This window comes from Rana temporaria, chromosome 13, assembly GCF_905171775.1.
Source record: "Rana temporaria chromosome 13, aRanTem1.1, whole genome shotgun sequence".
Lineage (NCBI taxonomy): Eukaryota > Metazoa > Chordata > Amphibia > Anura > Ranidae > Rana > Rana temporaria.
The window spans coordinates 28,343,518-28,361,923 of record NC_053501.1 but is presented as its reverse complement, the minus strand read 5'-3'; the positions used below and the strand labels follow the sequence as shown (position 1 = coordinate 28,361,923).

Here is an 18,406-nt window from a genome sequence, read left to right as displayed (position 1 = left end):
AAAGGAATCAGTGAACTATTATGTCTCTATACCCTGTAAACAGTCATTTCAGCAAACAAAAAAAATTCCTTTACAACTACTTTAAGCTTTGACAAAAAAAAAATACAAAACAAAAACAAACCTGGAAGCCAAGTGGATTCTATGCAGAGCGGCACCAGATTTTGCACTATGAACTTTTAGTAAATCCACCCCACTATGTGTTCTACAAGTACAGTTACCTTGAAAAATGACAATAAACTGTCATTACTAAATAGATATCCTGAAGCTTCAGGTAATCAGCAGCTTTCCTCATTTTCAGTCTTGGTCTGCGGTCATAGTGCAGACAGTGTCATACCAAGCGTAAACAATGCAGTTTTAATACTGGCCTCATTCCATGATTACAGCTCCCAAACACAACAAAGAAAAGGCAGAAGTAAAAAGGTTAGGAGTTACTTGGTATGCTTGGATTTAAAAAGAGGTTACATATTTGAAACGCACAAATTATCTCTGTATAGTCTCCCTCTAAGTAAGCTTAGGTTAGCATTACAGAGCATCATCTTTTGTAGGTGTTTTTTCATTTATGTGCAAGAAGTTGTATTTTACATGCTTCTGTACGGTATTAATATAAGCAAAACACACAAAGGTGTGTCAGAACAGAAAAGTCACCTACTGAAAAGGCTTCTACCCACAGCAGAGAGAAAAGAAAACATACAATAGACAATACAGCAAGGTGTGCCATAATGCTATTTACAGCAATGTGGAGCAGGATCTGTAATAAGTGCGATTAACCTCTTTGCAACTTGTGTGAATCATTCGTTCTGATCATGCTGTTGTGGGCAAAGTGTTGACAGTCATTTAACCACTTAAGGACCGCCCCACATACACTGCGGCAGGGTGGCCCTTAAAGGATCACTAAAGGAATTTTTTTTTTTTTAGCTAAATAGCTTCCTTTACCTTTCTGCAGTACTGGTTTCATGTCCTTATTGTTCGTTTTTGCTTTGAAGTTGCTGTAATTCTGCTCTGATCTCCACACTGCCTGGTTGCCTGTTTCCTTATAACCACTATACTGGGAGCTTTTCACGGTGGTCTAAGCTGTCATTACTGACAAAACACTGCCCTGGATTTGTTTGTTTTTGTTCTGTGTGTCTCTCTAGTTCACAGGAACATGAAACCAGTTTAAAAGTGAAACTAACCTACAGATACATTATATGATTGATTTTTATCTATTTGTAATCATTTTTAAAAGGAATCGGTTAACTTTTATGTGTCTATACCCTGTAAACAGTCGTTTCTGCAAAAAAAAAATTTCCTTTAGGCTGCATTTACACCTCGGCGTACAAAATCGCGGCGTTTTGTCCCGCGAATTGCGGCGACAAATAGCGGCGTTTTGTACCGCGATTTGTGGCGACAAAACGCTGCGATTGTGATGCAGCCTTCACCCCCTCTATGGAGATGGTTCATATCTCCTATGCCGAACGCCGAAAGCTGCCTGAAAAAAAGGTCCAGGACTTTTTTTTCAGGCGGCAGGCGTACGGCGTTCGGCGTGGTGATGTGAACCTTCTCCATAGAGGTGCATGTTAAATCATCGCTCTGGCGTCTCGGGGCTGCAGCGGCGTTGCACTACAGGCGTATATACGCCTAGGTGTGAACGGGGGCTAAGTGACCCTTTAAGCGCAAAATCACGTACCTGTACATGATTACTCAGATCCGCTCTGGGGCACGCACGCTCCGTCGGAGCCACACTCCCGCTGTGATTGGACACAGCGGGAGCCAATCAGTGGGTCCAGAGGCTGCAATGGAAGTCAGTCATCTGCAATCGTTAACAGGAGAGGAAGAACAGCGGTCTGCCTATATAAACAAGGCAGACCGCCGTTCTGTCAGAGAGGAAGAGAGATCTCTTCCTGCTAATCAGGAACACGGATCTCTCTCTCTCTTCCCCCAGTCAGCCCATCCCCCACACAGTTCGACCCCTTTCGCACTGGAGCGTTTTGCAGGCGCTATTGTGCTAAAATTAGCGCCTGCAAACCAACCCTAAACAGCTGCTGCTGTTTCTGCGGTGTGAAAGCCCGAGAACTTTCACACTGGAGTGGTGCGCTAGCAGGATGGGAAAAAAAGTCCTGCTAGCGCATCTTATAGGCAGTATTCACTGTGAATACACACTGCTCCTTCACCCCTACCGCCCATTGAAATCAATGGGACAGCACGGCTATACCAAGGGCAATGCACCTCTGCAGAGGCGCATTGCAGGGAAGTTTTAACCCTAAAAATAGCAGCGCTTTACCACCAACGCACCTCCCGCCCCAGTGTGAAAGGGGCCTTAAAAAGTACTCCCTATGAGCACACTCAACCCTTTGATCGCCCTTGATGTAAACTCCTTCCCTGCCAGTGTCATTTATACAGTGACAGTACATTTGTTTTTTAGTACTGATCACTGTATTGTGTCACTGGTCCCCAAAAAGCATCATTTAGCCCAGGTTCACACTGGGCTGCAGGAGTGAAGCCGTGAAAGTTCAGCTGAACTCGCACGATTTCACTCCCGCTGGCAGTCCCGATTTCGGCCGCGATTTAAGAGAAATCGGTGCAGCGTCGCAGATGCGGCGTCACACCGATTAGGACGGTGGCATTGCCGACAATTGCCGCCGATTTGAGATGCGATTTGATATGTGAAATCGCATCTCAAATCGTACCAAATTGTACCCAGTGTGAACCTGGGCCGAGTGTCAAAATTTCTCTGTCGCAATCCCGCCAAAAAAAAAAAAAAATCGCTGATCGCCGCTATTACCAGTAAAAACAAAAATAAATAAAAAATGAAGGTCCATAAATATATCCTAAAGTTTGTAGACGCTATAACTTTTGCGCAAACCAATCAATATACGCTTTTTTGGGGGGTTTTTTCTTACCAAAAATATGTAGCAGAATACATATTAACCGATATGAAGAAATTCGTTTTTTTATTTTTTTTTTAAATGTATTGGATATGTTTTATAGCAGAAAGTAAAACATTTTGTTATTTTTTTCAAAATTGTTGGTCTCTTGTTTATAGCGCAAAAAAAAAAAAAACTGCAGAGGTGATCAAATACCACCAAAAGAAATCTCTATTTGTGGGGTAGAACCAGTTACAGGGTTGAGATAAACCATTTGCCACCAACAGGCGTGCTTACCCACTTGCCGCCAATTTACATCCCTGCAGGCTTCACCCCGGTGCCCTTTTTTTTTTAGACGATCGGTTGTTATTACAAGCAGCAGGAGGGGATGTCCCCCCCCATCTAGCGGCTCGCACGTCCTCTCCCGTCCCACCAGGTGACTGGAGCTATTAGCCAGCACATCAGCCGGCTAGTCAGAGACCCAAAGAAAGCCGGGATTGGCTTTGATCGGGTCGCCGCTATGATCATCAAGAAGCGATGACATGACATCACTTCCGGTTTACTGGCGCCATTTTTTGAAAATCAAAAGTATCCAAAATAGCCAATGTTGACCATTTGATCCCTCCACAAAAAGAGTACCTGTCACATGCCAATTACTGACACTAAGATGTTTACCTTCCTTGTGACAACAATAAAAGTGAGTAAAAAAAAAACATTTTTAAAGCAACAGCAAGCAAAAGCGAGCGTGTGTGTCGGTCGCGCACACAAGTGAACCATGATCGTCCCCACACACGTGAGGTATCACCGCGAACGTCGAACTATAGTCAGTACTTCTAGCACTAGACCTCCTCTGTACATCTAAGGTGGTAACCTGTAAACGCTTTTAAAGCATCACCTATGCAAAATTAAATATGTAATTTGTCGCTGTTCTGTGACCATGCGTAATCTTAAAGTGTGACATGCTTGGAATATAGATACTCCGGGTGACATCTTTTATATATTACAAAAAATTGGGTTATGTATTGTTCTTTTGCATTAAAATTCTAAAAAGCATATTTTTTTCCCCAAAAACTGCATTTGAAAAACTGCTGTACAAAAATCGTGTGACAAAAAATTGCAAAAAATTCACAAATACAGTCTGACAAAAAGTATTGCAATGATCGCCATTTTATTCTCTAGGGTGTGAGAACACACACACACACACACACATATATATATATATATATATACACATATATATACACATATATATATATATATATATATATATATATATATATATATATTTGGGGGTTCTAAGTAATGTTCTAGCAAAAAAAAAATGTTTTTAACTTTTATACTTTGGTTAGTGCATTTATCGCACCACTAACGCCCTTGACATAAACATGAAAAATGGTCAATTATCCAACGAACGCTACTTATTAAAAATGATGGTGACTAGCCCTTTACAACATTTAAATGGACTGTGGTTCTGGTTCCTATTAATGACATTTGGTTTTACAGTATAAAAGTGCTCCAAACTATCACTTTGTTGTAAGAAGATATAAACTGAAATGCATGCCAGGGGGACAATTCATTATTATCTGCAGCCTTCACTCTAACCAGCTCCAACATAAAAGATTCTGGAGCTACAGAAGTCACTTTTAACCGATTTACGGACTGAGATAGGTGAAATGATCATAGAGATGTGTCTCCGAGGCAAAATTCTCTACGAGTAACGTGCAAACATTTCCACAATGCTTCGGAGGTCTGCTCACCAGCGTGCAGGAAACACTGGAAGGAATCTCAATTAAAACAAATTAACTTTTAAAAATATGATCTTTTAGCAATCAGTGAGGTCAAAAAAACATTGCTTAAAAATGTACAGGTACAGCAGAAGACCTCCTTTAAGAGACCCAGAGTTGGCAGTTCACTGCGATACAATAAGCAACTCTTGAGCAATGACCTCTTTTCCGAATAAGGTCCCCATCTCCCCTAGAATGACAAGGGTTACTGAGCGGAGAGAAAATCCTCAAATACAATTAGCCCAGGAGCCAGCAGGAAATCCTCTTAATTCATTGAGCTTTACAGAGGCAGAAACAATGCGCTGCCACCCACACTAAGCCCTAAAGGGAAGCAGTAAAAAACATATCCAGCATTTAAAAGAAAAAAAAAAAAAAAAAAAAAATCAGAAAACCTGAAGCATGATGTGCTGGCTTCTCCTCCTCGCCCACATGGTGATGGAAAACGAGAGATGACGGGACAGCCAGCTAGCCCTGCCACCAAGTCCTGAGTAGCTTGCAGTGTTGTGACAGATGGGTGAGCAGGTGTTGGATGCTGGAGACGGTGCAGAGCCTGTGGCAGGCTGGAAGACTCATAGATGAGTGACAGGTAGTAGCAGGGACGTGCGAGGGATGAGCTTTACTTGCCAATGAGCATCTCCTCTTGAAGGAGGCCAAACAACCTCCCTTGTATAATCCTACACATTCCACAAGCTTAATAGCAGTGCCTGAGCATCAGATCCTCCCTCTCCAAAACCACAACAAAATCGAGACGTATGACAGCCACCGGCCATGCTAAGACAACCCAAGTAAAAACCTGCAACCTCCGAGTTATTATTTGTTGCTGGTGACATAGGAACTCCAACTAACTACAAGAGTTCTGGTTATAAAGCTAAACTGTAACCACTCAGTAAAGTAATATTTTTATTTCCGATCCCCAATTATGTTAATAAATGTACTCACTGAATTTTAAATCAATTGCAGTTTTCTTTATTGCAGGAGAAACAAAACTTTCTTCAACCAACATGCCCCCATGTTTCTTCCAATGGACCCATTCACATTAGTGAGTGATCATTCTGGTGCATTTAACAAGTGCATGATGGTGTGCACTATGCTTTTTTTTTTATTATTCTTATAATTGTTTACATTAATCTTCAGGTTACTACATGTCAGTGGGGCAGTGCATTGCAACAGTCTATGCATTGCCGGCATGATTTTATCAGAATGCATATGCTGGTGTGAATAGGCCTCATTGTCTGCACTGGGAGTGTGTCAGTCAATGCCGCCCAACACAACCCATTGTATACAGAACGTAGTGGCAGTTATGGCCACTGGGCCATGGCATGTTTTGATTTTTTTAATCCTTCCCCCCAGCACACTGCTTCCATAAGCACTCTGCAGCTGGGCTGTTGGGAAACAGGTAAAGGATTTGTCAGGTGACATTGCAAGAACGCAAAAACTTCAATCCAGGTGACATAGTATCTTATGGAGATGAACGGTGAAGTATTTTTTAAACTAGTATGTGCCATGCCTGGCTGATCCATGTACAAGCTGGAAATCACTGTAGAACAGGGTTTGACAAATTTGCTTGGAATATAGGAGCCAGCTAAAAAAGTTAGGAGCCAGAAAACGCACCCCGTCCCAATGAGCTTGCGCGCAGAAGCGAACACATACGTGAGCAGTGCCCGCATATGTAAATGGTGTTTAAACCACACATGTGAGGTATCGCAGCGATTGGTAGAGCGAGAGCAATAATTCTAGCCCGAGACCTTCTCTGTAACTCAAAACATGCAACCTGTAGATTTTTTTAAACGTCGCCTATGAAGATTTTAAGGGGTAAAAGTTTGTCGGCATTCCACGAGCGACGCAATTTTGAAGCGTGACATGTTGGGTATGAATTTACTCGGCTTAACATTATCTTTTATAATATTTAAAAAAATGGGGATAACTTTACTGTTGTCTTATTTTTTTAATTAAAAAAAGTGTAATTTTTTTTCCAAAAAAGTGCGCTTGTAAGACCGCTGCGCAAATACGGCGTGACAGAAAGTATTGCAACGATCGCCATTTTATTCTCTAGGGTGTTAGGATAAAAAATATATATAATGTTTGGGGGTTCTAATTAGAGGGAAGAAGATGGCAGTAAAAATAGTGAAAAATGACATTAGAATTGCTGTTTAACGTGTAATGCTTAACTTGTAATACCAACGGCTCACCACCCGATGGCGCCAGCTCACAATTTTTTTTTGCCCACCTTCCAAGCCAAGTCGCCAGGACACTATTTCTAGTCGCCATGGCGACCGGAATTTCTCGAGCCCTGCTGTAGATGACACCACCATTATCTTGATTGCTGCTGGCTTCCGGGTCCCGTGCGTAGTGGGCGACATGTTAGCAGCAAAGTGTACTTTGATTGGATGGTGTCACCAGCCTGCCTCTCCACCTCATCCAACCAAAAAACAACTAACATTCTCTGAGAAACTTTATTGAACCTAACATTCTCTGAGAAAATGCCAAGCATTCTATGAATGGCCGAGTGTATGACCCTTTGTGTTCAACAAGCAGCAGGGCAGCCATTAAGCAAGGACCCAGAAGCCAGTAGTGATCACTGTAGTAGCAGTGTCCAATACAGTGATTTCCAGCTTCAATGGGGATCAGCCAAGTATGGCACATGCATATCTACATTAGTCAAACAGGACCAATGTAACCATTCAAAAATATCCATACCTAAGCTTTAGTAACACTCCCTTATCCAAGGGTGAACACGCCCACTCATTGTTCTGTGTCAAGACAGCAGAAACAAAATAGAACTACAGAACCCCATCCTACTCCAATTGGCCATATAATAGAGGGGAGTGGTTTTGTAGTCCTCAGCAAACAATGTATTTGATAACAGAATGGACAAGCAGAAAGCATAATGCCGCGTACACACGGTCGTTTTTCGGCATGAAAAAAAGTAATTTTTCAGCATGTCCAAAAAACAAAAGTTTTTCCAACTTCATCATTAAAAACGATGTTGCCCACTCACCATCGTTTTTAAAAAATGATGAGCAAAGTGCGGTGACATACAACAAGTACGACGGAACTCTAAAGGGGAAGTTCCATTCAAGCTCCCGTCTCATAACTTGCTTCTGAGCATGCGCAATTAAAGACCAAATAAGAGAAGTTTATTGTTACAGCCTACGTACACATGAAGTAGTCAACAGGTAGGCTTTTCAAATGTCCCAAAAATTTGTTGTACAACACTATTTCTGTTGCTACCACACAATAAAACCAGGCTTTTGTTAGCAGTCAGTCAAACTGTAAGCAAGGCTGGAGAATATCAGAACTTCAGCTGTCATTGGAATATGAAACACAGAAGCCTGTGCTCCAACAAATATACATGGTTAAGATTTTAGCATTTTTTTTTTTTTTTTAAATAGTCTGTAGATTTAAACAAAGCAAGCTCAAATGTTTAACCAAAGTTACGTGATGTAAACATGTGTAATTTAAAGGAGAACTACATAAAATTGTTAGGATAGGAGGGGCCCCCCTTTAATGTTAATTACTGCATCAATGTTCCTTAAATCTTTATAAAAAATTAAGACAACTCTATACTCAGATCAGCCATAACATTATAACCACCCACCATAATCCACTGATGCACGGCCTCCACTAGACCTCTGAAGGCATGCTGTGTTATCTGGCATCAAGCCATCAGTAGCAGATTCTTTAAAGTTGTGAGGTGGGGCCCTCCATGGATCGGACTTCTTTTTCCAACTTGTATTTCTCAAACCATTCTTGAATTCATTGGACCAGAATACCTTCTTCCATTGCTCTGCGCCTACACAGCCCCATACACAGCAAACTGTGATTCACTGTGTGTTCTGACATCTTTATCAAAACCTGTATTAACTTTTTCAGCAATTTGAGCTACAATAGCTCTTCTATTGAATCAGACTACACAGGCCATCCTTCTCACTCCATCAATGAGCCCTGACTGCCCAGGATCCTGTCCTTCCATGGACCACTTTTGTCAGGTTCTGACCACTGCAAACCAGTAACATCCCACAAGAGCTACAGTTTTTGGAATTTCTCTTACCCAGTCATCTAGCAATTACAATTTTGCCCTTGTAAAAGTCACTCAAAGCCTTACGCTTGCCCAATTTACTGCTTTCAACACATCAACTACAGGGACATGTTTACTTGCTGCCTCATACCACCCACTTTCAGATGTCATGGTAACAGGATAAACCGTGTTATTCACTTTACCTGTGAGTGGTCATAATGTTATGGCTGATCTGTGTATGTAGACTGAGTGCTATACCTACTTACTACACCATTAATCATATTTACTGCCAACTCTGATCCCTCCTGTATTAAATTGTATTGTGACTGTACTGTCTTCCCTGATGTAAAGCGCTGCACAAACTGTTGGCGCTATATAAATCCTGTATAATAATAATAATAATATTAATAACTCAGGCTGGATAGTGACTGCATTTCACTGACCCTACTTGATATGCAGCTGTAAAATGTAATTCCGAAATTCATGTTGTGCATCTGACCGTCCAGCCAAATCTATAGTCTGTATCCACATATTGTCCCTAAACCAGAATTCCTAATGCTGAACTCCAGGATAATAATAAAAAAAAAAAATAATAAAAAATCTAAATACCTGTGGCATATCCATAAAATCCATGTGGCAAATTTTTTTGCATTAGAATTAAAAAAAAAAAAAGAGTCAACACCTGCCATAATAGGAGTTCAAGGCTAATAACTCAGCAAGTACTGTAAAATATGAGAGAACACCACTTCCAAGCACACCTGCTCTCTCCACAGCACCAAAAACTGGGTGCCTACCCACAAGCACGTCCACGATTCTGAAAATTGACAAGCCCCACTCAGATAAAGTCACTGCAATAAAAGCTTTATTTTGAAATCTTGATAACTGTAGATCCGCACGCGTTTCGCTTCAAACTGAGCTTAGGGACAAAAGTGGCATCCAAAAGAAATTTTATACATTTAATGGCTTTGCATCCATAATTACACTCAAATGGATCCCATTAACATTGAACGGCTAACCACACAATCTTGGAAGACACGCTCAATACCTCAAGCTTTGGGGCCCATGGATAGACTAAGGCCCAGGCGAATATTGATCACACCTTGCTTTGCTTATGACCTACCTCAATAGAGGTTTCTAAGGCCTATTGGCCGGACCACTCTGATTCCCCCCTCCTTTTCTTTATTCTCTCTCCCAGGCAAGTGTTCTCTCCCCATGACCCCCTCTCTTTCATTGCTTGTCTGTCATCCCCCCATTTAGGCACCCAATGGGGTAGGTAATCTGTCTTGCCAGCGAAGAGCAAACAGTTATTTTCAACACAAAACGGAGCTTATGTGCCTAAATACAGTATTTGGAAATCCAAACGGACTGTTTACATGTTAAATTTTAAAAGCAGCAGCAAACCTTACATGCTTGTTAATTTAGTTAAATGTGAAAATCAGAGGTGTTCTGTCACATTAGCAAGCATGTAAGGTCAGCAGGTTTGCTGCTGCTTTTAAAATTGAACATGTAAACAGTCCGTCAGATACAGTGCGATATTGCAGCAATTGCCATTTTATTCCCTAGGGTCTCTGCTAAAGTATATATAATGTTTGGGGGTTCCAAGTAATTTTCTAGCAAAAAATATTGATTTTTAACTTCAGAAACAAGTGTCAGAAAAAGATTTGGACTTTAAGTGGTTAAACTTCCTGCTTTTACACACAAAAGTTTGCCCAAAAAGAAAGTTAGTTACAATGTTTCATGTTGTTACAAACTTGGCAGACTGCCTGGATTTTTTCTTTACACACACAGAAGTTTATCCCTTTGATCTAAGAAGGAAGCATTAGGTTACAATGTTTCCTGTTAAAAACTTGTCAGACTGACAGATATTTTCTTCTGGCAGCTGAGTGAGCAGATAAAGTCTTTCCACTTGTTATATGAAAGAACCGCCAAACTCTGCATTGGAGATCGTGCAGCTCTATGGACCGGCAGTAAGGGGAGGTTGGAGGCCAATAGACTTTCTTTTCCTGCAGGCGTGTTGGACCTGCTGTGAGGGGAGGCCGGTATGATTTTCAGGCGTGTGTTGGACTGGCTATAAGGAGAGGTTGGAGGCCAGTATGTTTTTCAGGCATGTGTTGCACCAGCTATGAGGGGAGGTTGGAACTCTTCTTGTCTTCAGGAGGTGGGAGGTGTCTTTCCAGTCTTTCCAGCTTTCTTTAGGCTTTCTCTGCTGAGGAAATGAGAACTCTTCCCACCAGTGAGGTCCTTCATGGAGAAGTCCAAGGCCTCACTCAAATGATGTGTATGAACCTGTACCCTGTGTGGGGGCTGCGTTTACCCCAAAAAGGACATCCATGCGGGTATCGTTTTGTGGACGCACCCTGGGTGCATTCAGGGCCGTATATATTAGCGGTGGAATAAGGAATGAATGCATCAAAAATACACCAGAGTGCATCTAAACGCATCAAAAATACCAGAGAGCATTTAAACGCATCAAAAATACACCAGAGTGCATCTAAATGTATTAAAAATACACCAGAGGGCATCTAAAACACACCAGAGTGCATCTAAACACATCAAAAACACACCAGAGAGCATCTAAATGTATCAAAAATACACCAGATAGCATCTAAATGTATCAGAAATAAAATACATCAGAGCGCATCAAATATACACCAGAGTGCATCCAAACACATCAAAAACACACCATAGTGTATCTAAACGCAGCAAAAATACAACAGAGAGCATCTAAATTTCTAAATAAAGCCTTTATTGTGGTGATGTCAGCGGAGTTTGGCCTGTCAATTCTTGAAATGTTAACATAAATTCATTAGATTAGAGTTCCAGTCAGGCAGCTAGCATTTTCACAAGGGGTGAGCAGTGACGGGTTTCTGGACAATCGGCAGACCACCAGTATTACACCACCAGTAAAATGATTGATGTTGAGAAAAAACATTGACTCCAGTGAGAACCCATCACACCATAGCATGTTGCAAAAAAAAAGGCCTGCTTGCTATCATTTCTATGTGTTGCCTCTGCTTTCTGCCACTCAAGTCAAATTAACACAACGCATTGCCTCTACATCATCATGTGTTTCTACAAGTCCTGAAAATAAAGTAAGGGCAACAACTGAGTCACTGAACCGTAAATGGTATGGCCACTATGAGCTTTACTGTCCCATTAAATGTCACTTCCAAGTATGGGAAGGCACAGAGCAGCTACTATACAGTGAGCACACAAAGGGTAAAGTGCACTTTGGGTTGGCTTTTGTCTGCTATATAAATTCACCTCCAGAGGCTCTGGGTGTGTGTGGCGTCCTTGTGTGTGCGGGTGGGTGTGTAAGCTTCATCTCCTCGTTAACAGGAACGGACTTCAGAAGGACCTGAATTCCACTCATATGAATATGCTGAGAAAAAAAAAACACTAATTACAGAAAGAGTCCTACACACTTACAGAATAATATATTTCTCCAAGAAACCAAATAGGACCCCTCCTAGTAAAGGAATTCTGTTATTCACAGGAGGATATATTCCCATTCATATTTATGCTATCAGAGCCCATAGAGGAGGCAAAGCATAACATTCCACAACGATCTTGGGAGGTCCTCCCCAGTAAGACAATCAGTCACACAACGGACATCTTGACCAGCAAGTGGTCCATCTTATTATTCTGGTGAGAGTCATCTGCATCCTGCCCCAAGTAGTGTTAGTGGTCAATATGATGATAATAATTAGCTGTAAAATTACAACCAGTGTGGTCACAGAATCTAAAGCACAGCACTCTGCAGTCCCATAAAGCTGGGAAATGCATGGCACAAAATCTTGTTCAAAGAGGTTGCATCACTGCCTAGCATGAATTGTTTACAGCTGAACTCCAGCCTTACCTTCATTCGTGATCAGTTGTATGGGCTTCTCTCCTGTACTAAAAGTGTTTACTCTATTTCACTGCACACTGCAGTGCAGGGGGCAAGAGAAGATGGCTTAGGCTCTCAGAAGTGCACTGAGAGGCTGTTCCAGCTGCCGGTTAGCCGTTTGGATAGATCCCAAATAGATTCCAGGATCACTCCAGGAGTTTGGACTGGCTGAGCGACATCAGTGTTCAGAGGATTTTGGCATGCTATGGCGTGCATACGGTTCACAGGAGTGCAAAACTAAAGTGCATTGCTGTGCCTCAGGCCCCGTACACACGTCCGAGGAACTCGACGTGCCAAACACATCGAGTTCCTCGTCGAGTTCAGTGTGGAAGCCGCCGAGATCTCGGCGGGCCGACTTTCCTCATTGAACAACGAGGAAATAGAGAACATGTTCTCTTTTCGGCCCGACGAGTTCCTCGCCGGCTTATTTCGCTGAAAAGTGTACACACGACCAAGTTTCTCGGCAGAATCCAGCTCCGACCGATGTTTCTGGATGAATTCTGCAGAGAAACTCGGTCATGTGTACGGGGCCTCACAAGAGAAGCATGGCCAAAAGAGCTTTGGCCCTACTTATACTTTAAATGCATAAAGGAGCCAAATGCAACAAAGGAGCCAAAGAAAACACAAGTCAGAAAAAAGGGGCAAATTATATGTTCAGGGTCTACGTTGACAGGCATTTGAAAGCTTTATGTGGGTTTTGCATCAACATAAAAGTCTACAGGAATTCAAAACCTGCTTGATGCAGGTCAAATGCAAGCCAGAAGGTGATCAACTGCAAGTCAAATTTACCCGTCAATGAATTTTGAAGAATAATCTCAGAAATATCTCAAATTGATGCCATCAACACAAGCACAAAGCCTGGTGACACAGACCCTTACTTAGTGATTGCTGTAAAGACAGAGGAAGATGGCGAACTGCGAGGACTACGTACAACATCAGGAATCACAGCAGTCAATGTGCCCTTCCTACAACCCGCTGTGTTTATACAAGGAGCGATATGCTGAATATGACATTCTTGTGCTGCTGACAGAGTTAAAAGCTTATTAGCAGCCCCTGACAGTGTTAGAGGGAGGTCAGAGGAAGAACGACCCAGAAGGCTGGAGGGGAGATATCCTAACACAACAGGCACGTGGGCAGGGATTTTCGGATTAATACCTTTCAGAAACTGATTCAATCGCTGCAGGTTGCTCTGGATCACTGGGTTACTCATACAGCAGGCTCATCACTAAACAAACTGGGCTCTGCTTTCTCTCGTGTCCGCCATAATGTCGCAGTCCCAATAAAAATTGCAGATCGCCTGCCATTACTAGTAAGAAAATAATAATAAAAATGCTATAAATCTATCCCCTATTTTGTAGACGCTATAACTTTTGCGCAAACCAATCAATAAACAATTTTTCTTACCAAAAATATGTACATACATATCGGCATAAACTTAGGGGAAAAAAAAAATTTCTTTTAAATTGGGATATTTATTATGGCAAAAAGTACAAAATATTGTGTTTTTTTTTTTTTTTCAAAATTGTTGCTCTTCTTTTGTTTATAGCGCAAAAAAGGTGATCACATACCACCAAAAGAAAGCCCTATTTGTGGTAAAAAAAGGCTGTCAATTTTGTTTAGGTACAGCATCGCACGACCGCGCAGTTGTCAGTTAAAGCATCGCAGTGCCATATCGCAAAAAATGGCCTGGTCATTGCGCAGCCAATTCTTCCAGGACTGAAGTGGTTAATGAGAGATCTGGGGTCAAAAAGACATCAGATCTTACATTTATACTTAAATGCAATAAGGCTTTTTTTTTTTCTTAGGTGACCCTTAGAATTCATCATCAGATCCTCTATAAACACTCCAATAATCCCTCAATTCTGTCCTTAAACAACAGACGATCAGTAAAAACACATTTCAGATTAAAACTGATGAATGCAAACGTTGAAAACACATGTAAAATGTTTTAGGTGCCGAAAAATCCATTGTCCCACCAGGCTTGCAAAAACCACCCCAACCAACATTAGCTACAATGAAAGGCGACAAGTATTTATTAATGGTTACGAAGACCTTCTTCAAGCACCATACATTTGCTAAAGGCCTTGTGGGAGGAGGTAGAGAAACTAATGTGGAAAAATCATAGCACTGAGAATTAAAAGAAGAAAGTGAGTGGTTTTCAATGGACTTTCAACTTAGAAAAATGTACACAGCTGTCAAAACTGAGCATGAAACATTGTGGTGCATTCAGATCGTAGCATCTACATTCTCAGTGCTTTAGGTTTTCATCCAGGCTTTATTATAGTCCCCCAAACAGTCCCAGTCCATTGTGTCAGAAATCTGATAGCTCCAAGTTATGAAACAAGATGGGAATGTACAAACATACCCAATGCGGGCTAAGGGCTTATTCACAACATAAGAGTTGGGACTAGGATACTTCAAAGCAGTGTTGACTATATCTGGTCTCCCACGGTACACAGAACATGGAAATGCAAAAGTTTTAGTAAATATAAACTGAAAAATACCTTTTCTCATCTGAAGTTAGAACAGTCTTGTGACTTCTATCAGTGTTTGATTAAAGCTTGTAGGATGGAGTTTTCATTCTCCTCTGACTGTCCTATGAGGCTCCAGAACCCCTGACCCTGTCTGGACAGTGCTTATTGGCCTAGGCTATACTGATTACATGCACCCCAAGATAAAAAAAACTCAGTGGAAGAAAAGGAGGGTCAGAAAAGACAGGACCAAACAGCCTTTTTACACAATACAGAGGATTAACCCCTTAGGTTCTACAGGGAGTATGACAAGCATGCTTTACTGAACATACAGACTGTTTTTAGTTGTGTGTTTAGTACAGGGGTTGACAAATTTGCTTGGAATCTAGGAGCCAGGTAAAAAAGTTAGGAGCCAGAAAACGCGCCCCGTCCCAACGAGCTTGCGCGCAGAAGCGAACACATACGTGAGCAGCACCCGCATATGTAAACGGTGTTTAAACCACACGTGAGGTATCGCCGCGATTGGTAGAGCGAGAGCAATAATTATAGCCCTAGACCTCCTCTGTAACTCAAAACATGCAACCTGTAGATTTTTTTAAACGTCGCCTATGAAGATTTTAAAGGGTAAAAGTTTGTCGGCATTCCACGAGCGGATGCAATTTTGAAGCGTGGCATGTTGGGTATGAATTTACTCGGCGCAACATTATCTTTCATAATATAAAAAATGGGGATAACTTTACTGTTGTCTTATTTTTTAATTAAAAAAAGTGTAATTTTTTTCACAAAAAAGTGCGCTTGTAAGGCCGCTGGGCAAATACGGCGTGACAGAAAGTATTGCAACGATCGCCATTTTATTCTCTAGGGTGTTAGGATAAAAAAATATATATAATGTTTGGGGGTTCTAATTAGAGGGAAGAAGATGGCAGTGAAAATAGTGAAAAATAACATTAGAATTGCTGTGTTAACTTGTAATGCTTAACTTGTAATACCAACGGCTCACCACCAGATGGCGCCAGCTCAAAAAACAATGTTTTTTTTTTTGCCCCCCTTCCAAGCCAAGTCGCCAGGACACTATTTCTAGTCGCCATGGCGACCTGGCGCCCGGGATTTGTCGAGCCCTGGTTGAGTAACATGGTAAACCCAACATCACACTGACAAACTTCTGACAAACCCCTCTGCATCTATAAAGCCACACATGTCATCATTTACCAAGACCAGAAAAGGTTCTCCTTTTCCAGCAAAACTGGACCAGTTAAGAGAAAATCTGTATTACTGAGATTTTTATTACCATCTCACAGTATTTACATCTGCCAGTTTTGCAGCTATAATGATGAAATAAATAGCAAAAACGGTTTGGAATCCCCATAGCAGTCTATGAAATGGCCACCCAGTTCAGCTACAAACTAAAAGCATGTTTTGTGTTACATAAACACAGATATCACAATAATACAACGCGCTGTAGGTAAAACCGCAAAGCTTGGTAAAAATATTTTTCTCCACATCTCTCACCACTTCTGCTACATAATACAAGCAAAGTGTTGACAGATATAATTTGAAGCTTTGGACTCCTGAAAAGTGGCTGCATGGCAGACAGTAAATTATGGGTGGCAGACGTGTTTATCACCATTTGCTAGGAAGGGAATAGAATGGAAACATGCCTGTGAAAATTAAAGTGATCAAATCTGTATTCCGCAGATTATAAGAACAAAGCCTGCTCTGGGCACAAATATGAGTGATTAGTATTATTCATTCACCACAAAAAAACAAAAAAACAGCCATAAAAACTGTTATAAACCCGAATGAGGAACGACCAATTGTGTTTTGAAACTTTCTGCATCAACAGTCGAAAATATTCTGGGGGTCATCAAAAGAAACCTTTACTATCAAAGCTATGTTGAATCCTGGCAACAAATTATGTCCAAAGACCCATAACCACAATGGAAAGATATAGCTGTAAAACCAATACAACATTTTAACTGGTTGTAGAAATAGAAAGCCAACATAGAGGCCAAGCATGAGCGCCAACACACAGAGAGAGGGGGCTAGAGCGAGAGAGCCCACAGAGAGGGGGCTAGAGCGAGAGAGCCCACAGAGAGGGGGCTAGAGCGAGAGAGCCCACAGAGAGGGGGCTAGAGCGAGAGAGCCCACAGAGAGGGGGCTAGAGCGAGAGAGCCCACAGAGAGGGGGCGAGAGCGAGAGAGCCCACAGAGAGGGGGCTAGAGCGAGAGAGCCCACAGAGAGGGGGCTAGAGCGAGAGAGCCCACAGAGAGGGGGCTAGAGCGAGAGAGCCCACAGAGAGGGGGCGAGAGAGCCCACAGAGAGGGGGCGAGAGAGTCCACAGAGAGGGGGCGAGAGAGCCCACAGAGAGGGGGCGAGAGAGCCCACAGAGAGGGGGCGAGAGAGCCCACAGAGAGGGGGCGAGAGAGCCCACAGAGAGGGGGCGAGAGAGCCCACAGAGAGGGGGCGAGAGAGCCCACAGAGAGGGAGCGAGAGAGCCCACAGAGAGGGAGCGAGAGAGCCCACAGAGAGGGAGCGAGAGAGCCCACAGAGAGGGAGCGAGAGAGCCCACAGAGAGGGAGCGAGAGAGCCCACAGAGAGGGAGCGAGAGAGCCCACAGAGAGGGAGCGAGAGAGCCCACAGAGAGGGAGCGAGAGAGCCCACAGAGAGGGAGCGAGAGAGCCCACAGAGAGGGGGCGAGAGAGCCCACAGAGAGGGGGCGAGAGAGCCCACAGAGGAGGGGGCGAGAGAGCCGACAGAGGAGGGGGCTAGAGCGAGAGAGCCGACAGAGGAGGGGGCGAGAGAGCCGACAGAGGAGGGGGCTAGAGCGAGAGAGCCGACAGAGGAGGGGGCTAGAGCGAGAGAGCCGACAGAGGAGGGGGCTAGAGCGAGAGAGCCGACAGAGGAGGGGGCTAGAGCGAGAGAGCCGACAGAGGAGGGGGCTAGAGCGAGAGAGCCGACAGAGGAGGGGGCTAGAGCGAGAGAGCCGACAGAGGAGGGGGCTAGAGCGAGAGAGCCGACAGAGGAGGGGGCTAGAGCGAGAGAGCCGACAGAGGAGGGGGCTAGAGCGAGAGAGCCGACAGAGGAGGGGGCTAGAGCGAGAGAGCCGACAGAGGAGGGGGCTAGAGCGAGAGAGCCGACAGAGGAGGGGGCTAGAGCGAGAGAGCCGACAGAGGAGGGGGCTAGAGCGAGAGAGCCGACAGAGGAGGGGGCTAGAGCGAGAGAGCCGACAGAGGAGGGGGCTAGAGCGAGAGAGCCGACAGAGGAGGGGGCTAGAGCGAGAGAGCCGACAGAGAGGGGGCTAGAGCGAGAGAGCCGACAGAGAGGGGGCTAGAGCGAGAGAGCAGACAGAGAGGGGGCTAGAGCGAGAGAGCAGACAGAGAGGGGGCTAGAGAGGGCAAGAG

At 43.2% G+C, this 18,406-nt stretch overlaps 1 protein-coding gene across 7 annotated transcripts in view; it reads right to left on the bottom strand.

The window, feature by feature from the left end:
• PPP1R13B (protein phosphatase 1 regulatory subunit 13B) overlaps positions 1-18,406 on the bottom strand; it is a 147,261-nt gene that overhangs the window by 53,033 nt on the left and 75,822 nt on the right. The window contains exon 1 of one of the 7 annotated variants that reach the window (XM_040332549.1): positions 5,020-5,242. The exons of the other annotated variants lie outside the window; for them this stretch is intronic. Coding sequence (XP_040188483.1) covers positions 5,020-5,058 — 39 coding nt within the window. The 5' untranslated portion in view covers positions 5,059-5,242. Of the gene's footprint in view, positions 1-5,019; positions 5,243-18,406 lie in introns of those variants that run through there. 7 annotated transcript variants of the gene reach the window in all.